Source organism: Apteryx mantelli, chromosome 1 (assembly GCF_036417845.1).
Source record: "Apteryx mantelli isolate bAptMan1 chromosome 1, bAptMan1.hap1, whole genome shotgun sequence".
NCBI classification, from domain to species: Eukaryota; Metazoa; Chordata; class Aves; order Apterygiformes; family Apterygidae; genus Apteryx; species Apteryx mantelli.
Window position 1 is genome coordinate 138282517 of NC_089978.1, and position 27876 is coordinate 138310392.

Consider the following 27876-nt stretch of genomic DNA (forward strand, 5'->3'; position numbering starts at 1 on the left):
AACTTGCTGAAATTCATCCTTCTTCTTGATATGAATACAGAGTGGGTTCCCTGCAGAAGCGGGCACAGAGTATGATTCCTCTTTGCTGCTGCTAAAGAGCTAAGAACATAATCTACATTTTTAAGTCTACTAAGAAGGAATGCCAATGGCTTTCATCTCGTGCTTCATTCAGAGAGAGGGAGAAAGGGAGAAAGATGGAGATGCTGGGTTTGATTTCTTTTACTATTTATATAGAAGTAAATCAGCAATCTTATCTGTGAATTCTTCCTGATTTATGATGATATAAGTGAAAGGATTCAGATTCTCTGATCAATGTATTTGTTTGTTTAGCTCCAGGAAGCAGAAACCCTTAAATTCAAAAGTCCATTATAATATCAAGCATAAGCCGCTCTCCACCTCTACAGTCTCCATTTTATTAGAAATAGTGCCGCTAGCTGTGAAGGATCTCTGATCATAACAAGGATGTTAGTTAGGAAAAAAACTGTTTTTCACATTTTGTTTTGGTTACTTGGACTATTTTAGGGTAAAAAGAACATTAAGAGTATCTACAACATGTGCAGCCCATACATAGAGAGATACAGTTTAAAGTGATGTTCCTGAGTATATACCTACAAAATATATTAGGTATGGGACTGAACCAATCATTGCTTGTATTAAATATTACTTAATTGGTGGGAAAAAAAAAGAATTTTTCTGAAGAGCTGTTTCACCACTGTGTTCTGCTTGATTTTTTTTGATAGCCTTTTCCACTCGGGTCTTCAATTGTTTCTCTGGAATAACAGGTTTGCTTGTGTTCTGCAATTCATTTTCTATTGAGCCTGTGGAGGGCACAGTGGGAGTCAGTCCTTCAGCCAGTTCACTTTTCAGTTTGTCAACACTGTCTTGACAGATATTTTCTATTAAAAAAAAAAAAAATAGCGTGAGACTGCAAACTGTCCACAACAGGTAAACAAATCATCACCACAAACTCACAAAAGATCAGTCGATTTTTTTCTCTGGGATCTCACAACTATCAATGTATTCTTCGGTCTAAAAGCAAAGTGCACTATGATCTGGTATCAGGTACCATATCTGATTATTTCGCAATAAAAACAGAAAAGCTCTTTCTGTGTGAACCTTTAGTGCTGTCAGTCTTCTTGTTGGTAGCCATTACACGACATAACCATTAGGTAGATCTGTTTCTATAGAAGTGATAAATAGTGGCTCTGTCCACCAGAGTCCATTATCTGCATACTGTTTATCATCACCTCACCTCACTTCAGACAAATACTGCTAAACATAAAGAAACACCAAACACTGATATAAATGCACTTAGTTCTCCAGTTGGCACATGCTTACGAATATTCTCTTTTTTCTTTTCTGGTGTAAAGAAAGAGCCATCACTCATTTTCCTTGAAATCTGTGTTTTCTGTCTTGCTTTGAATGTTTTTGGTTCCTGGATCCATGCATGCTTCATTGCTTCATCTGGAGTCATTCGCAGGGCAGGTTCCCACCTTAAATCCACAATAGATAAACAGTTATTCAACAGTAGCTGCGACTGAAATATAGTTTAAAAACTAACATCCAAAGCATGCCCTACTGTCTCCTGAAAGTCATATCATGAGGTCATTTTCTGAAACAAAAGAACTTTAACTGAAAACAAAAGAAAATCTTATATGATATTTTTCATACTTCTACTTGCTAAAATATTCTATTCACTTCAGCATTCTATGCATGCTGATAGAATCCTTTGCAGCATAGAGACATTTTTAAAGGAAAACACATGAGTTCACAGTGTTATTAGCATCCCTATATTTGTTTCAAGGTTTTCAAATTCTGTCGATATTAGCTCCTAGAAGGGGAACACAAATGAGACACAGTGTTAATTCATTGGAAGAAAAATCTTCCATAATTTAGCTGCACCTGAGACTAATGCAGAGAATTAGTGTAATAAAATTCATTGTGAGATCTTATTATGGAAGGGGAAGGTGACATTTATTTACGAATTTTATCCACTCACAGGTTTCTCAGAGATTTTGTTCACTCAGTTCTCACACCCACATACTCACAAGTACCAAGTGTTCTGACCAAGATCACTTGTGTGTGACACCGAGGACAAGGGATGTCAGCCACTGAGTCCACATCACATCTCTGTGGTTCTTCTTGATTCGTGATGATGAAATAGTCTTTGGACAGATCTTTTATACCCCTAAAGAGTCATCAGCTGTTTGGGCATGGTCCTTCACTTCAGAACCTTGCTGACTTTAGTCTCCATAAATCTTAGGCAAGGTACCTGCTCATGGTCTGTTCTTTCTTGCATGTTTGGAATATACAGGGATAACAGGAAAAGGAATGGCATATGTGATATTCTGCAATGCTGTTGCTACCCTCCTGCCGACAATTTGCAGATTTTTCGCTGATGGGTCATCTGTGCTGTGGTCTTATCAGAGTGCTGGCTTTCTGGTTTGTGACATAAACAACACATTCCTCAGTTTTACTGGTGGGAGTAGAGTCCTGGGAACAGCATCCTTCGTTATCAATACAGGCCATTCTTTCAACCCTTGTTCTGCTGTTTGTCCCAGTGCTAACACACAAATACATTTCCACTTGTACTGCATTCATACCAGTCCTAAAATTTCTATTACAAATCTCTACATTAGTTGCAGAGTAGTTCATTCTGATTTGTCTAATATCAATGCTGTCCAAAACTGTACAGAAATAGGGTTAAAAAAAGATACTTTTGCCACCACAAGAGGTGAGTGAATTTTTTTCTGTCTGATGTTTTCATCTGCAAAACATGTGTATACAAGTTGATCAAAACTATTTATGAAGTCATGACAAATGTATCAAGCTGCTTTGGACAAAAAACTGGAACTGAACTGGGAAATGAAAAAGGCAAAACAGTTCGATTTTTTTTTTTTGTCTCAAAATGAGTTTTCATTTCAAATCTTGCTTTATTCCTTTGAAAATTAAAAAAATCACCACCATGCAATATTGTTTTCTATGTGACCTGAAATGACTTCTATTTACTGGAGCTTTTTTGCTTCATTGAGATGATTTTTTAAATGTTCTGATTCAGCCAACAAACCAAAATGAATCAGTGATTCATACAACTTTAGCAAATAAAGAGGAATATCAAAAGCAACCTTCCTGTGAAAAAGAGAGGGATTTTTTTTCATGTAAACAGAAGTTTGCTTTAGGAAAGTAATACTCAAGTGCTAGCAAGAATCTCACAGTCAGCGCTAAACAAGGTACAAAATATTATCCTTACATAAGCCACAGGTAACACTGGAAAAGGCATGGGACCAGCTTCTGCTGCCATTACACAGTACAAATTAGGAGACAAGCTCCCCACCTGAAGCTTTACTCCACTAAGAGGTCACTATTTAAGGCAGCCAGGCAAAAATCTGTTCCTGCACTCTCAGTCCTTTAGGTTGCTGGATGAGTAAAACCCACCAGTAACACTCTCTCAAGATAAAAGACACATATTCAGAAAATAACACCTCATACCAGCAAGGTCCATAAAGTTCCATCCTGTAAAATGCATAGCAACCTGAGCTCCGTGCAGAGACACATGATTAGTTTTGAGCAGTCAGATAAAGTTCTGCTTCTCCCGCACCACTTCATTTATAAACAAGTCCCATTTACTTTGTGATGACAGATGATATGCTGGTGGCATGCTGAAACGTCAAGTATAGCATTTTAATTTCCACATGAATGCACACTTTTTTCCAGAAAGAAAAAAAAATTAAGACAGTCCTTATACTTGCTGATAGCTTTTCATTTTTTGTGTGGTGCCCACAGTGTGAGAGACATTTTACAAGTGGGAAGAAAGACAGTCCAGTCTAAAGGGTTATGATCAATCATATGGAGTCCAAGTGGTAGGTGGTGGCTGGTGGTAGTTGCATTCCTCAGGGGCTGATACTAAGGCTTCTAGATTTTAATATCAATATGACCTGGATGATGAGATGGAAAGCATCCCCAGCCAGTTTGAGGACTATACCAAATTCAGGCTGCTATCCAGAGGGGTCCCTCACATTAAGATCAATGGGCCAGAGAAATAGGATAACAGCTACCTCATGAAGCTGAACAAAGACAAATGCAAAGTCCTGCACCTGGAAAAGAACAACCCCATGCAGAAGGACAAGCTGGCAGACAACTAAAAGAAAACAGCTCTGCAGAAAAAGACATGGCAGTCTTCACGGACAACAACCTGAACATGAGTGAGCAGTGCACCTCTGCAGCAAAGAAGGCCAAACACATCCTGGGCCATATTAGCAAGACGATAATTAGTAGGGAGAGGAAAGGGATTCTCCTTCTCTGTTCAGAGCTCGTGAGACTAGAACTGCATCCAATTTTGGGCCATATTAGCAAGACGATAACTAGAGGGGAGAGGGAAGGGATTCTCCTTCTCTGTTCAGCTCTTGTGAGACTAGAACTGCATCCAGTTTTGGGCTCCCTAGGACAAGAAAGACATTGACAAACTGGAGTAAGTCCAGGGGAGAGGTCAGGGCATGGTCAGGGGCCTGGACCACATGACATATAAGGAGAAGCTGAGAGAAATGCATTTGTTCAGTTCGGAGAAGAGAAAGCTTCAGAGGAGATTCTACTGCTGTCTACAGTTACCTGACAGGAGGATGCAGAGAAAACAGAGCCAGGTTCTTCTCTAAGGTGCATGGTCACAGGACAAAACGGATAGGTGGATACAAGTTGCAGCACAGAAAATGCTGATTAGATATTAGGAAAAATGTTTTCACCCTGAGGGTGGTTAATAATGGAATAGGTGCCCAGGGAGGGGGTGGAATCTCCATTCTTGGAGATATTCAGAACCTGACAAGGCCCTGAGCAACCTGCTCTAAGTTTCCTCTGCTTTCAGTGGGGATGGTTGGACTAGATGACCTCCAGAGGTCCCTTCCAACTGAAATAATTCTCTAATTCTATCATCCTTTGAAAAAATCCTAAGGACTTGCAGAGATGGGACAGGGTGGAGAGACAAAAGGTCACAGTCTCTCTCAGCTTCAGAAGGGTACAAAAACTTTACTCAAAACCTACCAAATGGTTGCTAATTAAGAAGAACCCAGAAGTGATGTGGACTAAGCAGTGGGCATCACTCATCCTCCATGTCACTGCAAGATATCATGGACAGCTCATTTAGATACATGCATCTTGGTGTTTGTGAGTTTTAGGGTAAGAAAGTGTTAGTGCAAGTGAAATCAGTTCTGTTTTAAAATAAAATCATATCCCAGACTTGCATGGAACATTGCTACTTTGATGCAGTATTAACTGCTACAAAAGCAGGGCAGCCAGGAATGAGAGGCACCACTTGAACAGCTCAAGTCCAGGTCTGTGCTGACACAGTTTGTCCTACAGCTATCCCCCTGAGCCCTAGCTTCAGAACTCTGCCTCCATTCCACTACACAGTGCCTCAGTTCAAATCATGCTGTGTTATTTCCAAGGAAGAGTAAACAAAAAAGCTCCCTAAACAGAGAACACATAATCATGTTTTTCTAGACTGAAATTTTCATACCCCCTGGCATTTCTAAGCCAAGCAAAAGGCTTCTTGTAGGTGTTTTTGCATCTTCTTACAAAAATATATATATTCCAGTGCTCTTTTAAAAGATAAAATAACTCTGTAACACTCTTGGTTCTCATCTTTCCACAGAAAATAAAATGGGAGGGATGGTTCATTTTCAGATTCAAAAACTTAATTATTGGCTTATATAGGACTTGAGTGAATGTGATGAAGGCCACAAAATTAAGCTTCTAAGACAAACAAAATGCTTTAGGAGGCGTACTCGTTCCACCTCACCCTTCATGCCAGTCTGCATCTTGTAACTTCACCCAACTCATACACATATTACAAATCAAATTAAACAATTTGTAGTAATGCATCTGTGGCAGGTTGCCAGTTTCAAAGTCTAAACACTTGAGATTATTCTTGGGTTCACAAACAAAATGCATTACGTGGGGCCTTCTAGACCAAGAGATCCAAAAAAACCTGAGACCTACAGAACCTGTAAAGTCTCTCGTATAGAAAGATTCCACTGAACCAGAGGAAAGTTGAAAAAAAGAAAGATTGGAGATGGTGGTGGTAAGTAGTGCATGTCCCTCATTCACTGGGGAAAAAAGATGCAAAGGAATATGAGGAGTACAGGCAGGGGGTGGATACAGACTTTGTGCAAAATAGGAAAGGAAGAAGGAAAGCTGGTTTTATAAATGCCAAAAGTGAAGACAACTTCAAAACACTCCTGCTAAGTTGGGTGTACCTTACAGTCTCTGGAAAGAGTCACGAATCACAGAATCACAGAATGGTTGAGGTTGGAAGGAACCTCTGGAGATCATCTAGTCCAACCACCCTGCTCAAGCAGGGTCACCTAGAGCACATTGTACAGGATCGCGTCCAGGCGGGTTTTGAATATCTCCAGAGAAGGAGACTCCACAACCTCTCTGGGCAACCTGTTCCAGTGCTCTGTCACCCTCACAGTGAAGAAGTTTTTTCTCATATTCAGATGGAACTGCCTGTGTTTCAGTTTGTGCCCGTTGCCTCGTGTCCTGTCACTGGGCACCACGGAAAAGAGTCTGGCTCCATCCTCTTGACACCCTCCCTTCAGATATTTGTACACATTAATAAGATCCCCTCTCAGTCTTCTCTTCTCCAGCCTAAACAGGCGCAGCTCTCTCAGCCTCTCCTCAGAGGAGAGATGCTCCAGTCCCTTCATCATCTTTGTAGCCCTTCGCTGGACTTGTTCCAGTAGTGCCACATCCCTCTTGTACTGGGGAGCCCAGAACTGGACACACTACTCCACATGTGGCCTCAGCAGGGCTGAGTCGGGGGCGGGGGGGAGGCTCACCTCCCTCCACCTACTGACAACACTCTTCCTAAGGCACCCCAGGAGACCATTGGCCTTCTTGGCCACAAGGACACATTGCTGGCTCATGGTTAACTTCGTGTCCACCAGCACTCCCAGGTCCTTCTCTGCAGAGTTGCTTTCCAGCAGGTCAACCCCCAACCTGTACTGGTGCATGGGGTCATTCCTCCCTCGCTGCAGGACCCTGCACTTGCCTTTGTTGAACTTCAGGAGGTTCCTCTCTGCCCAGCTCTCCAGCCTGTCTAGGTCCTCTGAATGGCAGCACAGCCCTCTGGTGCATCCTCCCAGTTTTGTATTGTCAGCAAACTTGCTGATGGTGCACTCTGTCCCTTCATCCAGGTCACTGATGAAGAAGTTGAACAAGACTGGACCCAGGACTGACCCCTGGCGCGGCGACGCTAGCTACAGGCCTCCACCTAGACTCTGCGCCGCTGATCACAACTCTCTGAGCTCTGCCATTCAGCCAGTTCTCAAGCCACCTCACTGTCCACTCATCTAACCCACACTTCCTGAGCTTCTCTATGAGGATGCTATGGGAGACAGAGTTGAAAGCCTTGCTGAAGTCAAGGTAGACAACATCCACTGCTCTCCCCTCATCTACCCAGGCAGTCATTCCAGCATAGAAGGCTATCAGATTGGTTAAGCATCATTTCCCCTTGGTGAAGCTATGCTGACTACTCCTGATAAATTGCTAAGCAATTTATCTATTCGATTTTTTATAGTTCTTCCTTTTTTTAAACTAAGACTGAAAGCAGAAACTGATGCAAGTGCTGACACTAAATTATTTCTCTCTTCCCCCACGCAGACACATATACACTTTGCCACTGATGCTCTCTCAGCACTGCCAGAGAGAAGCTGATTAACCAGTGAAACACAGGATGCCTATGAGCTTCATAACTCACCTGAAGAGAGGGGAGCACATTCTGCAGGCTCTTTTTTGTTATCTGAGGCAGGCTCCTTTCAAGGCAAGGAGGCTTTGCAGTGTCTGCAACCAAACGATGCTTTGCTTGGCCTTCCAGAGGTCGAAGGGAAATAACACTGTAATTGACTTTCTAAAAAGAAAGCATAAGTAGATATAACATAGCAAACTGGCAAGCAATTCTTTATAATGACTTTGAAATACATCAAGATTCAAAACATTCAAAATGTGTGTAGCTCACTCTGACACCTGTTGGTGAAGGGAAAAAGAGCAGATGCTATCCAAGAAGCCAGATGGACAGAGGCTCCATTGGAGGAAGAGTTTCTCTGTTACTGGGAGGCAAAAAGGAATGGGACAAACCTAACTGCTTGTTATTTGGTATCACTGGGGTCCTTTCTGTTCAGCATGGTAGCATTTCAGAGACGAGGTGTATATAAATCTATGTAAGTATATTGAAAAAGATAAACAATTAATTGTCTTCATTGTGCTTGGGGTGGTGATTCAGGCCCTTCACGTTTTTAAGTCTGCCACAGTGGGGAGAAGATGCCTCGAGAAAGGCGAACCAAGGAAGAGAAAGGAAGTCTCCCTCCTGATGTACAGAGTTTGTAAGTATCCTACCTTCTCACTGATGCCTTTCAAAGACTTAAAATGATAGTGTCACAGAAAGATTTAGGTTGGGAAGGGACCTCTGAAGGTCTCTAGACAACTTCTGCACAAAGCAAGGTTAACTTCAAAGTTAGATCACGTAGTCCAGTGCCTTGTCCACCTGAGTTTTGAAAACATCCAAGGATGAAGATTCAGTGGCATCTATTCTTAACCACTCTGTGATTTTTTTTACCCCTTATATCTAGTCTGTATTTCTCTTATTGCAATTTCTGTTGTTGTCTCCTGTCCTTTTACTGTGCACCTTTGAAAAGAGTCTGGCTCTGTTTTCTCTACAACCCCATTTAGGTAGTGGTAGACTTAACTTTTCCTGGCTAACACAGACAGATGCAGGCAGAACAGGGCTAGCACTGAATATGGATAGCTGGAGAGATTAGTAAGGAAGGCTGCAAGCCAAGAAGAAAAGTCTTGGAGAAAGGGGTGACAGTAGTTCCCAGCTGTACTAATGTGTGGAAGCTGGTTGTCCAGGTAATTGGGCAGTCTAGCACGGGCATCTCCATCCAGCAGCACGGCAGTGACTACTTCAGCTGGGAAAGGTGGTAGGGTTTGAAAGCTGAACAGCCTGGTGGGAGAGTATTCCCTGCACTGGATTCTCAATATTTCCTTCCTCCCTTATTTCCCATAGAGTTCTCCTTGCTTAAGTCCCCTTTGCTACACCCCTTGATAGTGAGGAAAAGGCATTTTCTGTGCACTTATTATTGAAAAAGAGATCCTTATAACCATTTGAAAGCTCCAGGATAATCAGGCCTTCCTGAAGACTAGTCCCATTTGTTATCTGCAAAACATTTCTACACCACTTATTCTTTAAACTCAGTCATTTAAAAATGTGGTTTTATGAATGCTAGGAATTCTGATATTGTTGGAAATCAATGGTGAGAGAAACCACCCTCTTATCAGCAAAGAAAATTTTTGAGGTAGAATATTTCTTTTGCAAACATTAAAAAAGGATTTGAAATAGATGTGAAGTAGATCACCTATGCACTATTAAATGCAGGACAAGGCCCAAAGAAGTCAGGCTGCAACCCTTAAGAGCTTGTGAAATTTTTGTCATCAGGGAAGGACAGAAAAATGATTTTGTCAAGCTTTTGAAAACAATGGAGGGATTTGATATTCTCTCAAAAAGCTAAGAAACAAAGCTCTCAATCCAGCCAACTTGGATGAATAAATGTTCTTCTTCAATACTACAGAAAGGCTTTAAAACCATAGAACTGAGATTCCAGTGGATTTGTCATGAAAACATCAAGAAACGAAAGTGGTTGGGCAGAAAAAACAGCCTCAAATGCTACTGAAAAGCTAGCAGAAAGAACATACAGGCACTTGGGACAAAGTCATAGAGCTACAGGGAAAATGGGCGAGGACAGGAAACAAAGAACTTCTTTCTGCTCAGTTTCATTTATTACAGGGGTTCTCTTAGAAAACAAGCTTTAAGAGATTCTTTAAAGTCAGCTAAAGAGTCACACACCTGATGGAAGACTTTGTTAGATCCCAGATGATCACTCTCTTGAACAGTCAGTTGAGACTGAGAAAATGCATCCACATGGGAAGACTGCAAACATGAGATGATGTTTTCTTTAATAAAAATGATTCTGGAAAAAACCCTAAAATCACTGTATAGTTTGGGTGTTTCTGTGACAACATAGCATTGGAGAGGACCATGGAAGCAGCTGAAAACATGCTATGCTCTAGCAATTCCCCTCCTCCTAATCGAACAGCTGTTTTGTGGGCAGGTGCAGAGACAGCTTGCTTGACCTATTATGCCTCTCAGCATGCTTGATATGCTGAGTCCTATGTAGTCAGTGGAGGAGAAAGGGGGCCTTTGGTACACCCAAATCTGTGCTCAAAAGCAGACAGTAAGTCTGCTCAGAAGAACTGCTTTAAACTGACTCTCAAGGTAGCTTGTGAGCCCGTCCGTTGTTAATAGCAGCATTAAACTGAATTAACTTGTGGCACAGATTTTATAAAAAACATAATGTGATGTTTAAATTTACTGAAGAATGGAAAAAAATCCATTGATTCAAATGCAAAAAATGAGACAGATATTAAGATTAGCAAAAATTACAAAAAAAGAAACATGAGGAAAGTGCTAAGCAGCTATCTTTTTTAAGATTCTGCTGGTGCTTTCAGCAGTCTTTTTATAAAAAATAATCATGTTAAGAACCATTGTACATTTCTTCTAGTAACGGAATGCAGTAAATCACAGTAATCTATAATTAAATTTGGGTATTGAAAACTCTGTAGCTGCAGCAGCATGGAGTTCTGCTCTACGGGGTGGAGTGAACCTCACTGGGTTTGGTCAAATGTCTTCTCTCATCCTTGGGTTCTGAGAGAAAGGGTGCTACTACTTACAGTCGAAAAACCACCTTTATCCAATCAGACACAGCAATTGACTGGAGAGTTCTACAGCGGCAGAATAGCACTATTTTCTCTAAAAGCAGAGGAACTTGGAGGCATGAGAGGGAAATTTTAATTTAGAGTTTCAGAAAAACTAATTTACAACCAAAATATCTTATGGTTGTGAGCTGCTGATTGAAAATATTTAAATAAAGAAGAATGGTGGTATTCTTTGTCTGTTTTGCAGCCAGGGCTGCTGTGGCCTCTATCGCACAATCTTAGATGAGCAGAGCACCTGCTGATGATAAAGAAAAGGAAGCTCTTTGCAATGGCTTTTAGCCAATCCGGTGCCAATGATACTGGCTGATGGAAATTACAGGTCCTTTGGTGGTGAAAGAAGACACTGTTGTTACCTTGGTCTCCATGATAAGATTAGTTTAAACAGGTTAGCCAGAGAAGTAGCTTGGGAGGTGGTAACATATGGAAGGAATCACTTTTTAAAGACCTTTGTGGTGGACTTCAGTAAAATGAAAATACGACTGCATACTGAAGGAGTATGACTGTTGTGTTTCATACTGACTAATGCCATAAAATGTCTTCCATGACATAGCCAAGCTACACTAAAAAGGGCAACAATGCCGTTTTCTTTCAGGCTCACTGTCTGACTTAAAGAAAGGGACAGCTCAGGTTAGACTGTTGCATCTGCGCCAATCCACTGCATATCTACAGGAGCTGCACTGGGTCTAGGATGCTTGTGTACAAACTTATCTACAGTGACCTTGATATATCCAAGGCACACTGGAATTGCCTTAAAGGTGCAGATCAAGCTGAAGATATGTGTACAATGACTCTTAGACGTTCTGCCCTGTAACGATGAACCAGTGCTCAGAGAGGCTGTGGGTTCTCCATCCTTGGAGATAGGGTTGGACTGGAGACCTCTAGAGGTCCCTCACAACCTAATTCTTTCTCTATGTACAAACCTACATGCTCGTACAAATTAAATCTTTTCTCTAACATGGAGGTTCAACTGTCTCACCATCAACCATGAATACATCACTAAAGTTGGGCAGGCCAGTTAGAAACCGGTCTTTGGACAACAGTGGTTTTAGAGTCTATCACAGGTATTTTCTCTTTATTTGATCCATTTAAAAAGTTAGAAAAAAAAGAAAAAAAAGAAAAGTCCTTCTGCAGGCCTAAAGGGAAGAACAAGCTGGGAACAGCTCTGGTTTTAACTTGGTTACGCAAATTGGTTGCAGTTTGAGAGGAAAGCTCATGGGTATTTGTGGAGCAGAGGAGACTATAAGGAAGAGGAACGGTAGGAAAACCTCTAGTCTGCATGAGACAGAGTCAGTAATTCTCACCTGTGGAACTAGAGATGGGCTTGCAGGGGGGAAGTGATTATGTGCTGTAAATCCAAAACATCTCCACAGCAACCACAACAAATGCCCCCAAAACAGAACCGGTGGATTCCTTCATCCTATACATGAATGTCCTAAAACATGATACACTTCACCCAGCGTGCCAAATGTCCTTGCGGCCACTGTTCAGCAGCATGAATCTGCATAGACAATCTATGGAAAACCCAATGCCAGAATATTTTGGCAATCATTTCACATGTAAACTACATATCTTGAAATTCAAGGGAAAGTCACAACATTTCTTAAGAAGGTGAGCCTGGAATCCACATTCATAATTCTACTAGATATAACAACCAGTATTGATTTTAAGCCATGTTATACTTTTTCCCACTTTCATCTATACTTTACTACCAGCGAATCTATTTTTCAATTTCTGGACTCATTGAAAAAATTACATTCTCTAAAAAGCTTTTTTAAAATATTGCAGAGCATTTTTAATAGAAAAAAAAATATTTGAAGAGCACAACTTTGTGCTTTTCTAGCCACAAGTCAATATAAAGCCAGGATTTTAAAGAAAAATAGTCACTGGAGACCAAATAAGATACACTGGACCTCACATACCTGTACAGACCATACAGTCTTCACCCCCAAATGGCATTTTATTTTTTAGCAATACTTAAAATAAGCTCTGCAGTGATATCTATATTGCAAAATTTGAATTTAAAAAATGTACTATATTTACTAATAGATCATGAAGTATTCACAAAATGCCATTAAAACTCAGCAAGTGCTAAGAAAGTATGTGAGTGAGCTCCAAGCTGTGTACAACACTTCTGAATCAATTCCAGTTCTATACACTGAGAAAAGATCAGTAAGATTCTGAGATGGACATGTTTCCTTTTACAGCAAAATATAATCATAAATACAGATTTTATATACATACGGATTGGCTCATTTCATTTATTCTTTCTGTACAACTTTGTGACTGTAGGCATTTCTGTGGCTCCTACCCATTTACATGGCAAAAGCAGAATCAGTCCTTCAGCCCATAGTTTTGCCTTTTTTATCACAGAAAATTGTGATTTTCTTTGTCTTTGTCAAAACCTACTTATTAAGGGTTTATAGTTCTTTAGGACCCTTTGTGCAATTCATTCAAAGCACCTTGAAATCAATAACTGATCAACCCTTATAACATTCCCGCTAAATAGGTAGATTGCATCATCTTTTACATGTGGAGAAACTGATCCATGCTTACAACAGTCCTACCAGTGGCTGGATGGGGAGCAGCTGGCTTAAGCATTTAGTCCCCACAGTGACTTATTTGATGATGATGAACTAGATGACCCATCAGTATCTGCACTAGCAAAATCCTGTACATCTAGAATAGCAACTACAGCTGAGCTATTGTCACTGGTTTAATCCTGGCAGATGTACCCTAAAGAAAAATTGCAGCAACTCTTACTATTCTACTCTGTCTCATTCCTGGCTGTCCTATTAATATAGTACTTGGCCTATCCTACAGCTCCAGTATTGGGTTTCAATCCCAAACTACAATCTCCTGTTATTCCAGCCCTTCAAATTACGTTTTACTGGCCATTACCTTGCTATTTCCAGTTATCAACAAGAAATAGAACAATGGCCCCATTCACTACCTAATCTGCAATCATAAGCAGTTTTAGGTACTGAGCATTCAGCATTCTGCAAAATCAGAAATTGCGACACATCCTAATAACGCCTAAAATGTCAGCTTATTTTTTTCAGTACTTCATTGACCATAGAAATCAGAAACATATTAAGATTACAGAAATGATAAAATACACAACTATATAAAATACAGACTCCATTGTCTCCTCTTTTAAATGGGTGCTTTATTCTCTCTGTCCTTGATCAAAACAGAATAAAGCCTGTAAAATGCAATATAGTAAAAAGCCATAGTAAATGCACTCTCACTCACTCAAAATATAGCAGGAACATAAACATTTTCCCCACCTTGTCAACTATTTCTGTCAGCATAACTGCAAGAGATGTTCATTGCAGGAGAGAGGCTGTTCATTCAATTTGCAAAAGGCATTTGAGAAAGTCCACCTTCATCTAGTCAGAGCACAGTGAGATCAGTTTCCTACACAGTACCCTGATCTGAAAAAATGGATAACCCTTCTGCTTGACTTCAGATTTAAATTTTTATCCCTGAAATATGCCAGTGACTACTAGCTGCTCTTGTATTCTTTTAGTGGCCATCTGTTCCCTTTCTCAGACTCCTTCTAGCCAAATATAATTTTCCATATTTATCACGGCAAGTCAGTAATAAGAAAGACAAATATAACAGGATTAGCTGTTATCCTAGCTGTCTCAGTCTGTTCTCTCTCACTGAGATCGTATGCTTGTGAAACCAAAAAAACACCCGAACTTATATTTTTTCAAAACTTGTTGTCACAGTGACCTCGCTATGCAGTGAGAAAAATCTATTCATCAGAACTACCAGCCTGGAAAATGAAGATTAATTAATACCTCAAGGGCTGCTTTCTCATTGGACATTAGGTTTCATTTACTGAAGGCTGAACTGTGGCATTTAGTCTGTGGTCCTCGCTGGCATCAGTGCAGAGTTGCTCTGCTCTGTGAGATAATGGGGCTCTCCTCTGGGTACAAAGAGTGAGAAAGAGCTTAGCTGCCACCCTGTCTTTCCCTTACCTCTCTTGTGTGTTGTATATGTGTGAGAGAGCACTGATGGAGATATTGCTACCTCCCCACCATCTTGTGGATATATCTAAGACAGAAAATGCTTTCCTCCTTCATACAACCAAGGAATGTTCCCTGCTGGCTCTAAATTAGTCGACAACCCAGAATAGTTCTATCTTCACTCAGAAACAAGAGTTTTCAAATAAGAAATACATAGAACTTAGTCTAGAAGCTGCAACATTTACTAACTCTCCTGGACTGAGTTTTTCACATTGTGGCCAAAGGGCAAATAGCTATTCCTTTGCACTCATGAAGGTCTAAGCAATGCCCTTGCCTGACACTATTGTTGAAGCGCACCATCCCAAAAGGCATGTCACTCTCATTTCCACCACTCCCATTTTCCATTCTTCCACATTTGGCAACTCTCCAGTCAACAAATCCTCACCAGTATTACACTTTGCATTCAAGAGAAACACAGCTTCTCCTTTTCTAGCCAAATAACAGCAGACACTCTCATGCTGGCAGGGCAGGCTCAGCCCTGCAAATGCATGGAGATTCCTTCTGGTGAAACACAAAGTAAACAGTACAAACAAGCATCAAGTGTGTCTAAGATAAATCACACCCATGCAAACATTCTCAGACGAACAAGCATGCATGTGCACATACCACTAGGTACACTCAAACTCTCATCTTCCACAGGTATATCAAGCATTTCTGAGTAATCCTCACCAAGGTTCACAAGAAGGGATTTAGTTAATGCTAAACAATGTAGTGTGTTGTAGATATTCTCATTGTGAAAAATATCCATTTGTGATACTGGAAGTTAGCAGTGCAATCCCCTGTTGATATCAAGTATGTGTACTACATAGATGGGATGCATCACAGTCACTGCCAGCACTTGCTAATACCACTCTTTTATGAGTCAGTATTCTGCTTATAAGCAGCCCTGCTGGATATTTGAGGTGGGGTATGTGACAGAAAGATGTATGCTGCATTCTCTCTGGTTTGTCTGCAATGCAGCCATTTTTTTCATTAGAGAGATTTATAATACACATTTACATGGTTCCAGAACCCTCTAGGCCCTGCTTTCCCATCTCAGGTTTTGACTCTTAACTTGTTGAGAATCTATTAACATTCCCAAGAGGGCTTACACAGGAGGGAAAGAGGAATGGATCTGGACATGCATTCAACTGTCCCACATTAAGAGGAATGTCTTTTACTTCATTTTCTTTGATTTATTTCTCTTCCTCATAATGCTTTCCATTCTCCATATTTTACTTCATGTCATTTTTGTAAGCACATTAAATTTTTCCATGTGCCAAGTCATGCAAGAATAAAAACCATCTTTAGGATGGTTCTTTTCTCATACCTGAAGAGGACCAACTAATTTTTGATAACACAAGAAACTATATAAAGTTTTCTCAGCAATATTCTCAAAGTGAGAGAAACCTGCCAGGATTACCACTAAGTTTCAGTTATGATACATTAAAGTAAAAAAACAGCTTTTAAAAAGTGTCAGCTATAAATTTCAAACTTAAGAAATCTGTTTTGTAAGGCATATCTATACTGTTTGTCTCTAACTCATTGTTAACAAAATATGTTTGCCAATATCTCTGTGAAGTAGAGTAGTATTAGTTTCCCCATTTGTAAATGGGGAATAATGGAGCAAAGGAAAGTTAAGGAACTTGCCCTGCAAAGGAACAGGTATTTTGGAGTCAGAAGAGGATTTGTTCCGTCTTAGCGTTAAGTGTTCAAGATAAGCAAATTCTCCTGTGGAAGTGTCACTGTGTTTTTATTAACTTGAGAAGTCTGTGCAAGTAATGTTGATTAGATATCACAAATTTTTATATCCCTAAAATTAGATTAGATTAATTCCACTCTTTATATCTTTTACTGTGCTCCTCCCACAGTGCAATGCATCTTGTAAAGCCACTTCCACTAGTGCCAAATGGATACCAAATGCCTTAATTTGATTTGAAAACATTCTACTCCTCCTTTACAGTTATTTCACACTCATTTACATGAGGACACAAGATATTGAGGAACCATAAACTGAACCCTCTGTGTCTAGCCTAGATGTGGCATACATACAAGTTGACCATTGCTGTACAGAAAATGAAATACTGCTACTGCAGGCTGACGCAGGGAAGATGAATGCTGAAAGTCCCCAAAGAATAATGTCAGTAGAGGTGCCAGAAAACAGAGTTAATGCATTTTAAATCACTCCTGCTCTATCTGCTGTAATAAAGCCTATGAACTAGGGCAATAATACTGTTGCTTAATCAGTGCAAAAGGAATGGGCGATGTAAGGTTTTGCATACTTCTACTTGGACAAAAATCCAACCAGATGAAACAACTATTTAAGTTTGTTGGAAATGGAAAAGCCAGTTGCTTCATTTTTGAGTTCTTGAGAAGGTACATTTTACGGGAGAGTGCAAAAGGTTGGGCTATGATAAAGTCCAGTTTGTAACATTTGAATTATCTGCTAAGAAGCAGTTTTTTCTAAAGTTTATTAACAATACTTTTCATGGTTAGGATCTGATCCCGCTCACAGTGAAAAGAACAACAAATTAGTAATGCTTTTCAATTCTAAAAGTGCTGAAAAGATAGATAAGAATCATGAATGCAATTTTACATATAAGAAATCTAAAGCATTGTGTAGCTAAGGATGTAATTATCAAAACTTTAGGACATACTTCTTAATGTCTGAGCAAGTGTCCACAATGGAATTCAAATAGGAATGGGGTACACAGGGATTTTCCAAACAGCTGTTTGGCTGCACAAAGCCATCAAGACCATAGCAACATGATTACTTCTAGGAAACAGACCGGGCAAAGGAAAGACATAGCCTAGAAATCAATGCTCAAACAGCATACACTAAAGCATCAAAAACTGTTCTTAGGACTATTTCAAGAACACAAAATGTGGTTGGCTATTCCTGGACTCAGAAGCTGAAGCTGAACAGGAATCACACGAGAAGCAGGAACTGGACATGGACTGGACCAGATAAGGACTTAATCAGATAAGCTGGTTTAAACAGAGTGGGGTGCACGGATGAAATGTAGCTCCTAAATACGTCGAAAAGCCAAAGGCAAAAAAGGTGGTAGGCAAATAAGATCATTATCTGGATGAAGAAGAACTCTTAACCTGAAACCTTGCAAGATCATCCTTTCAAGAAAGAGCTCCAGCACAAGTCCAAAACTGCGGAGATCTGAAGATCAAACTTGGGAAACATCTGTGTCATCTCTGTGATGAATGGAAATGTGAGCTAGATAGGCTAGTCCAGAAGAATCAGATCCTCTCAGTTCCTGTACCATTCATAGCTGCACTTACTAAATACCTTCCCAAATACTACTGGCCTCAGACATATACCTGCGCATTTAGATGACCTGCTAAATGGTGCAATCTGCAGAAGGAAATTAGAGGCTTCATTTCACAACTTTATTACTTCAGAGGAGTTATAGCAGTGTAAAATTGGTAGCACACGAATGAATGACCCCTCACATTGATTTTTCTGTAGAAGGTCAATTTAAAATAATGATCAAAGGTTAGGCTGAATCTCAGAAACACGCACTTTTAAATAGGCAGAACTTTTGATTCCAGATTAATTCAACTCACTGGGATTTCTATAGATCGTCTTTTTCTCTCTAGAATTAGATGTAGACCAGATGTTTAAAAAACATATCTGTTCTAATAAACCAGAAAGCCTCTTATGAAAACCAAAAGATGAATCTGAATTTTTTTGCAGAAACCAAGGTACTCTGGGATTCTAAAAATTAACCACTTGCTCACCATTTATGCAGAAACTGATAAAATACTCCTGTGACTTAAAAATGCAAATATTTCCTAACTTTTCAGCATTAATAATGTTAAAGTTTTCATTTAAGATTGTCATCTTAATTCTCCTTCACCAAACATTTAAATAATGATTAATCTAGTTAAAATACCATGCAGAATTGATGGTGCATAGTACAATAGATCAAGTTGTCTTCTTTCTGTTTTCTAATACTCATTTTCTGTTCCACACAATAGGTATGTCATAAACTAACGCTAACATGTACACCAAAGAATAAAAACAAAACAAATGCGAAACCGCTATTACCTTAGGCTGGATTCTTCTATTTTTTCTCATTCATAAATAAGAGTTATTGAAGAAGCTGAAATCACGGCAGTTTTCGCTGCTTCCTTCTCTCCCCATAACGACAGAGCTCCACGTTTAAAATCTGTCTCCATGAAATTGTTCACTTTTGTAATTTAATCCTGACATTACTGTTCGTCTAATCCAACCCTGTCACACAGGTCCCCCTCTACAAATAATAGCATGGGATCTATGATGATTTTTATGGGTGAGCTCTCTGGAATCAAATCACATGTTGTTTTACCACAGCATTGACACAAATCAAATAAAATCAAACTGAACTGCGAATATTAGCACATTTGCTGACGTGCTAGGAAATCTTTGAGGACTTAGTGCAAGCACAACATGTTTGTCAATTAAGCTCAGCATGACTGCATAACCATTCCCTTGAGGCACAACAACAAGGCGTATCATTTGCTTTCTTTTTTTTTCTCCTTTTCTTTTTCTTCCAAAGAAGTATCCATAGTGTTAGCTCTCCTGCTATAAACATAAACTCTCTAATGAAGGCAATTCAAACTCTCTAATGAAGGCTGCAGACAGCCTTTTAGATATTCCACCAGCAAAACATATGCTTGCAGAAGAAGCAGCTTTAGTTTGGAATACTAAGGGAACAGACTTCAGTGGTCTTTTTATTCAGTACACTGTAATTTGTTTTTATATTCCTGACAGGCCCCATGGGGGAATAGCTAACACTTAGTCTCAGTTCATTATTTTCCTACTTTTCTTCTAGAATGATAAAGCAATTCACATTTCATAAAGACCAGAAAATGCAGTCAAAATCTATGTCAAAGTGAAACAAAGATTTAAAAAAGCAGAAGAGCAACACAAGCATTATGACAAAAAACCTGTAATGAGTTTGGAATAAAAAAGAAAACTCCAAATCTGCTTTTTGGAAAACACTCATATTAATACTAGTTAAATTTCTTAAATTTTTAACTTTAAAAAATCATTTTTACAAACATTAATGTTATTTGGTCACTATTTCAAAATGTGTTTTCATGAAAATAAGATTCAAAACTGTAGAGACATTAAAGTTATATTCTTTCCTTTTTCAAAGTTTTTGTCTTTTGGAAATTTAAATAAAATTTGATAGGGGAGGAAAGAGAAGGACGAGAACAAAGACAAATGTAAAAGAATATCTAAATGCTGAGAAGTCAAAACCCAAAACTGTTTTGTCATTTAAAAAAAATCCCAAGGCTGTAACTTTTTCCTGTAATACATTTCATTTAGTTTTAGCAAATAGAATCTCAAAACTTGAGAAAGATTTCAGAGAATCAGCAAAGAGTTTGTTCCACATAACAGGAGATACAGCAATAAAAATAATAAATGGAATGCCTTGCACTATAATGTCTAAATGAACATCAAATTCTGCCCTTGGCTTTATATTCTGCTCCAATTTACATCAATGAAATGATCTTCTGTTTCTAGAAGTCAAATTAAGAAGTTGGAAGATGAAAAGGAAAGGGATGGAAAATGGAAAAATTGTATGACACCCAAAGCTTAATTTCTCCTCTATTTTTTTGTGAAATTTATTTGAAGATGGACCATTTCCCAAATCCTGAACCACAGTCACTATGAACAGAGTAAATCAACAACAGAAAAGTGAGCTTTTATGTAAGCATGCAAAGGAATTTTTGAGAAACGTGTCAAGACCACCCTAGTTTCCACAAACACAGTATTCTTATGAACCTGACAATCAAAAAATGCCAAGACCTATAAATAACCTTGACCATTTCAATATAAGTTATATAGAAGTTACAACACATGCCAATCTGGGGATGGTAGGAGGGGGAGAATTGGTCCTAGTTTCAGTCACCTGAAGTAGTTAAATTGATTTAGGAGGGGAAGAGGAACAGGTAAAAGAATCTGCATCAGCTCCTTTTAGAGCTCAACAAATTCCAGTGCATGGCAGTGACCAGACATCAGTATATTGCTAAAGCATATGTTATTCCTGGCAGGAAGGTAACAGATTTTAAGAGATGCTGAGCCTATGGTGCAAATTAAACTGATTCCTGCAAGTACAAAAATTCATCTGCACACTTGTGAAAGACTGAGCGGCTGTAAGCAAATGGGAGTCTAAGCAGGGCACAGTCCAGATCTCCCAATTTGCCAGCTAACCAGCTGTTTCCCAGACCCCTGAAAGCTGAACTGCACCTTCTGGAAGTTAAAACTCCCAGTGCTCTCTGCCATTGCAGCATCTCCATCGATGGTTAAATGTTTGCTCACCTTACTGTGGGTAGCTCCTGCATCTGCTGAATAGACATCAGGCCTATCCACAATGCGAGAAACAATGCCACTGACATGACTCTTCTTCAGGACATTTTTTTTCTTACACATTAGACTCTAATATTTTAATGAAAGTCTTGCAAATCATTTACTGTCACATTTCCTTAGTTAGAACTTCCAAAAGCCCTGCTGCTAATGATAGGCGACATATTTTCTGCTGTCATAAGTGTGCATCACTTCATTCCTCCACAGAGAAAGGGCTCAAAGTAGAATGAAATAACTTGTTTATTAGGAGCATACATACATTCATGCAAGACCACTCTTTTACCTCTCCTCTGCTCTATGCTTGCATATTGCTACTGTATCATTCACTACATCTCCCATTCTTCTGGCTGTGTGTATACAGCAAATACTAGATTAATTTCTCAAAAAAACCCACAAAAGTCAATTTTTCAGATACTGAAAGGATGGAGGACTCTACCGTAAATAGTCCTAACATCATCATCCCAGCCTTCTGTGATGGGATGACTGGCTGCATAGATGAGGGGAGAGCAGTGGATGTTGTCTACCTTGACTTCAGCAAGGCTTTCAACACTGTCTCCCATAACATCCTCACAGGTAAGCTTGGGAAGTGCTAGATGAGTAGACAGTGAGGTGGCTTGAGAACTGGCTGAATGGCAGAGCTCAGAGAGTTGTGATCAGCGGCGCAGAGTCTAGGTGGAGGCCTGTAGCTAGTGGTGTCCCCCAGGGGTCAGTCCTGGGTCCAGTCTTGTTCAACTTCTTCATCAGTGACCTGGATGAAGGCACAGAGTGCACCATCAGCAAGTTTGCTGACAATACAAAACTGGGAGGAGTGGCTGATACCCCAGAAGGCTGTGCTGTCATTTGGGGAGACCTGGACAGGCTGGAGAGCTGGGCGGAGAGGAACCTCCTGAAGTTCAACAAAGGCAAGTGCAGGGTCCTGCAGCGAGGGAGGAATGACCCCATGCACCAGTACAGGCTAGGGGCTGACCTGCTGGCAAGCACCTCTGCAGAGGAGGACCTGGGAGTGCTGGTGGACACGAAGTTAACCATGAGCCAGCAATGTGTCCTTGTGGCCAAGAAGGCCAATGGTCTCCTGGGGTGCCTTAGGAAGAGTGTTGTCAGTAGGTGGAGGGAGGTGAGCCTCCCCCCCGCCCCCGACTCAGCCCTGCTGAGGCCACATGTGGAGTAGTGTGTCCAGTTCTGGGCTCCCCAGTACAAGAGGGATGTGGCACTACTGGAACAAGTCCAGCGAAGGGCTACAAAGATGATGAAGGGACTGGAGCATCTCTCCTCTGAGGAGAGGCTGAGAGAGCTGCGCCTGTTTAGGCTGGAGAAGAGAAGACTGAGAGGGGATCTTATTAATGTATACAAATATCTGAAGGGAGGGTGTCAAGAGGATGGAGCCAGACTCTTTTCCGTGGTGCCCAGCGACAGGACACGAGGCAATGGGCACAAACTGAAACACAGGCAGTTCCATCTGAATATGAGGAAAAACTTCTTTACTGTGAGGGTGACAGAGCACTGGAACAGGTTGCCCAGAGAGGTTGTGGAGCCTCCATCCTTGGAGATGTTCAAAAGCCGTCTGGACACAATCCTTGGAAACATGCTCTAGGTGACCCTGCTTGAGCAGGGTGGTTGGACTAGATGTTCTCCAGAGGTCCCTTTCAACCTCAGCCATTCTGTGATTATCTCATGAGATGCCACAGCAAAATCCTGCTGCCACTGCAACACATTTTTCTGGTGTTTTGTTCTCCCTCCAGGTGTGGACACACAAAACCTTTCACTAGCATTGACTGCTCAGACAGATAAAACGTCAATGTGTTGGTGGAGAGCAGTAATGATCCGCTGTAGATTCTTTGCATATCTCAGATCATGCCCAAAATACTACAGCTTAAAGATAGTAACAGGGTTTAGACTTGAACTTTACCTGGATTACTTTCACCTCAGAGAAGCAAGCATAAATCTAAAGCACTTAAAGGATGTCTGAATGCATATCAAAATTACTTCAAATAAGACATTCAAAGATTTATATTAATAATAAGGGATAGTATTTTATTAATATCATACAATAATTATAAGACATGAATATTCATACTGAAGATGGTCACAACAGTTTAAATTACCAATCTTACCATTAGAATTATCATATGCATTACATTATAACTTGAAGAGATGCTGGCCTTTTACTAATGAAGGGGTGTGTCTTGCTCCATCTAACCAGGCAACACATGGAAAAGAGTACTGATGTAATACTGATAGCCAGTAACAGCAAGATTTAGGAACTGAAGATGATTTGGTACCGAGACACCCAGTTTGGAGGTTCAATGAAGATTAAACAAACAACTAAGGAAGTGGCTGGTGGATGTCTTAGTTTAGATGAAGTGTCCTGGCAAATGAATTGTCAAATCCTGATGATTTGGATCAGTGCTGGCGACAGCAGATGTCTCATGGCAAAGCAAACACGTGCAATTGGCATCTCTCAAACTGCTAGTTCCATCTAATTCTGACATTTTGAAAGTGTGGTGAATTCTCCCATAACTAAATGTTGATAGACCAAGTGGGGATCTAGGTGGCTTTGCAGTGGATTCTGAAGAATTTAAAAAGCTGTTCAAAATCATACTTACAGCAGGCAGAATATAAAGGGATTTTAATGTGTGCTGTTGTTATTGATTTGTGGTGGTACAAGCACTTATTCCACTAATATTCTAATAATAATATTCTAACAGTTTATTAGCTTATGAAAATGCAAATGCAATCTATTCATCCTTATTTATCCTTTTGCATCACAGAAGGACAACAGCTTAGGCAATGAAAGAGAATTAAGGCCAACTCATGATTTGCTTCTACTTTTTTTTTAATTATAAATTCTTAAAGCCTGATCCAAACCTAATGAAATCAATGAAAGAACCCTCCTGACATCAGTGGGCCTGAATCAGGCCTTCAACATAGCAATATCTGGGTCTCAAATGTGACAAAAGAGAATTTCTAAATCTTAGTTTTGACTGAAAGGGTGATTTAGTACATTTTCCAGTGTTCTATGGTTTTATAAAGGTTGGGTTTGGAAAGAAAATGTCCAGATTTTCCTTGCTAGTGTTCCTTTAAACTAAGTATAATGCAGATTTTGCTATGTCACCAATATCATTTAAATTCAAAGCACTAGAACTGAAAAGAAGTGACTTAATTTAGACTTACATCCATATAACTGATAACAAAGTGCGCCCACAAATCTCTCATTTTTCAAAACTTCTGTTTGAGTCCTGATTTATCTAGATCAAGAAATCCTTTTGATTGTATACATCATGTAATTGATTTCACAGCCATATGGCTGTACTGGTCCCTCTGCTAGGTCTGGAAGTGACTGGTATGAAAAACACTGTAATAATAACAGCTATGCCATTCACTAAATAATTGTTCTTTGCATATCTTCCGTACTTCACTAACAATAATTTTCCTATATATACACAAGCAACTGAAACATCGTTCTTTACAGCTGGTCATGTAACTCAGGAGTTACTTTGAATACTTATTCTAATTCATCACTTACCAAAAATAATTGAGGGAATTGTGCCTCACTGGATGGTTTTTGTGCTGCTTTTCTTTTGCATACTGACTGGCACATATCTTCTTTAAAATTTCTTTCTGTTTGAAGGAATATAATGGGAGGGATCCAGTAATAATATATAAATGGAATATAGTAAGTAAAACAACATAAAAGCAATGCACTTAGCTTATATAAGCAGGAATTGCATCAAATTCCTCATTCTTATAGGCAGGCATCTAGGTGCAATTGCACTGAAGGAGGAACCAGAGGATTTTCTTACTGTAAGCACTATTCTTCCTCCACCCCATCTCTGACTTCTGTAGTATGGACTTTAGTGAGGCATAATATGATGAACATAATAATTAAATTAGTAAAGAAAATTTACAAAAATTTGCATGGGGAATTAATGCAGACAAATCAATCCACATGTATGTAATGAATGACATTTGTTTGCTGTGCAGATTTGGGGTTCCTTGAGGAGTTTTTAATTAATTTTTTTTGGTTAATGTTTTGATATATTATTTGACTGGAATTATCAGTCAGGTATCAGGAACAACTTTGTGCTGTTAATGAAACTTAACATTGCTAGGAAGGGACTAGCCCCAAAATGTATTCTCACGTAAAGCTGACATCAGTGTTCATAGCAAACAGGAAGGTAGAAAAGGAAGGAGGATATGTGATCACAGCAGAACAATTACATGTTACATGCTAAGAGGCAATCATAGACTTTTATAACCAAATGGCAGAGGTTTTTATTAGGTAACCTAGGAAGAATGTTGGAAGAAGGGAAGATTTAAGAATAAAGATGACATTTTCAAAACTGGACAGTTCAACTATGAAAATGAGAGTAAAGATGATAACTGAATACAAACAATGGGCAGCTGCATATGCAATTGCCTGAAAATCGCTCTTCCCAACCTTATTATGACTTCAAAACTGAGGAAAATCAAGTCTCAGTCAAAAAAATAGAAGTGGCATCATGGCTGCAATGAACCATTTAACACAAAAAATCTAGGGCAAACATAATCTGAATGAGTGGAGAAGTAGAGGAACAGACTTCAGCTCTGCAAATGAGCTATCTAATTATTATTAGAAAACAGAACACACACGCACATATACATACATACATATATATACATACATACATACACATACATACATATCTATATATATAAAAAAACCAGAAGCAAGTCTATTTCTTTCTAACTATTTGAGTTAGTCTGATGACTTTTGCTAAACTTTACCTCACTTACAAACTTAGTCCATCACAATTGCAGTTACATGGCTCCTACTAAAAATAAAGACAGCCTTACCCATACATTTTTATTATGAATAAAAACAGATGTAATGATTAGGTGGACATATGTAAAGGCAGCATGCCCTCCAGAGAGGGCAGAAGTTCAGCCACATCCATCTGCCTACAGTTTGCTATTGACCTGAATAGCTCTGAGTGGGTCACTCCAGGTGAGCCCTGCAAGGGCTGTACATGAAGACCAGGGACCTAATTTAGGCAAGATGGACTACCTACCACTGGTATCTACTTTTAGCTGTTGTGAGGTCTATCCTAGCTACTCTGGTTCCAGCGGCCAAAATCCTGTTTTCATAAAAGATGTAAGCACTTAAGCATATCAAACACACTGGTGCATGCTTAGTGCAGTGGTTCCTTGCTACCCACTTCTCCTCCTGCTCTCCTCCAGAGAACTCATTTAGTGGTCCATGCTCATCCCCCGACATCTCCTTCCCAGAAGAGCAGCAGCAGGGAGCCTCAGCAGCACAGCTGCAGCCAGAGGTACAGAGATACTGGAGTATGAGGATGAAGGGGTGCAAAAAATGAGAAGGGTCTGAACTATCTCCTATACCGGCAGCACTACCATCCCTGCTGCTGCCTCCCCAGAGTATTAACAGCTCCTGGCAGTGCTATGTTTGGCAAAGGGGCCAAGCTAGCAAGCCGGGCACACCTCCTTGATTCACCTTCATGTTGCTGTTCATCATCAGCTGGGAATCAATGGTCTAGGGAGATATGTTTCAGTGCCTGGACACCATGGGAAACCTCGGGGATTCAGACTTCAGTCTACATTTCATGTGCAGTTATCAAATTGAGCAATCAGCTATGACTTGAATACATGTAGTTAAGGCAAGACCTCTGTGGGAGAGACATGTAGTTGTCTCAGGCCCTGATTCAGAAAGATATTTCAGTGCACAGCTAAACTGAAGCATGAAAGCAATTCTATTCACTTCAAAGGTCTGTGCTTACAGTCTTTACTGGATCCAGGCACTGATACAATCTCAACACATAAGCTGAATTTTAATACATTCACCTCACTGTATTAACGATAGATGTGCCAAAAAGTCCAAACGAGGCAAGTGTGTATAGTTACTGTTAATTTAAATAAAAGATTTGAAGTATATATTTTGCCTCACTTCCTCTTTGGAAAGGAGGAATGTGCTAGAAATTATGCCCCAGTGCTATTTCAGCAGAAACATGTATTTAATAAAGGAGTTTTCCTATGACTCAAGGGAAATAGATCACTAATACTCTCTTCATGTACATTATAAAGACAAAGAGTATTAGGGAGATTTCAAAGGAGAACCATTTCCTTAACTATTATTTATTATTGTACAAATAATAATTAGTATAATACTGCTTACCATACACACAAGTGTTGTGCTGAACTGTCTTGATACTGGTTTTACCACAGTCTTGTCTCATACTTTGGACAATAGCACTCATTCTCTTATCCTGTGTCAAAGACACTCCCTGCATCTTCAAAAACAATATATAAATTAATGTCATCATCAGAACAGTAATAAATCATATTACATGTTAATAAAGAAGAAATTTGCTCACAAACCCTTTTCTATTACAGTGAGATGCACAGAAAGCAGCAAGACTGTACACAGAAGTTTCTGCAGTATATGCTCAGTAATATGGCTCAGGAGTAATAGGGATCAAAATTTGGGAGCTAGGCACAGTTCCCACTTAGGAACAGGTTGGCTGTGATATGTGGAGGACAGAATGGTTCACATCACTTTAATAACATACTTCCCTATTCTTTCAGGAGCAGCCAGAAAAATCTGCCTCCAAATTTTTTTGGCTAGAACGATGAACAAAAACAAATCAAGAAGGGGAAGTGGAAGCTGATCTCAACAGA

The 27876-nt window shown here is 39.7% G+C and overlaps 1 protein-coding gene across 3 annotated transcripts in view; it reads right to left on the minus strand.

The window, feature by feature from the left end:
* Positions 1–399: 399 nt before the first annotated feature.
* DYRK4 (dual specificity tyrosine phosphorylation regulated kinase 4) overlaps positions 400–27876 on the minus strand; it is a 34754-nt gene continuing 7277 nt past the window's right edge. Inside the window, exons 4-9 of one of the 3 annotated variants that reach the window (XM_067304366.1) lie at positions 27374–27488; positions 24728–24822; positions 7751–7900; positions 3490–3659; positions 1339–1493; positions 400–896 (exon numbers count right to left, since the gene is read on the minus strand). In XM_067304366.1, the coding sequence (XP_067160467.1) occupies positions 3624–3659; positions 7751–7900; positions 24728–24822; positions 27374–27488 (396 nt within the window). In that variant the 3' untranslated portion in view covers positions 400–896; positions 1339–1493; positions 3490–3623. The remainder of the gene's footprint in view (positions 897–1338; positions 1494–3489; positions 3660–7750; positions 7901–24727; positions 24823–27373; positions 27489–27876) is intronic. The other 2 variants (XM_013948758.2, XM_067304359.1) reach the window with 2 other exon arrangements.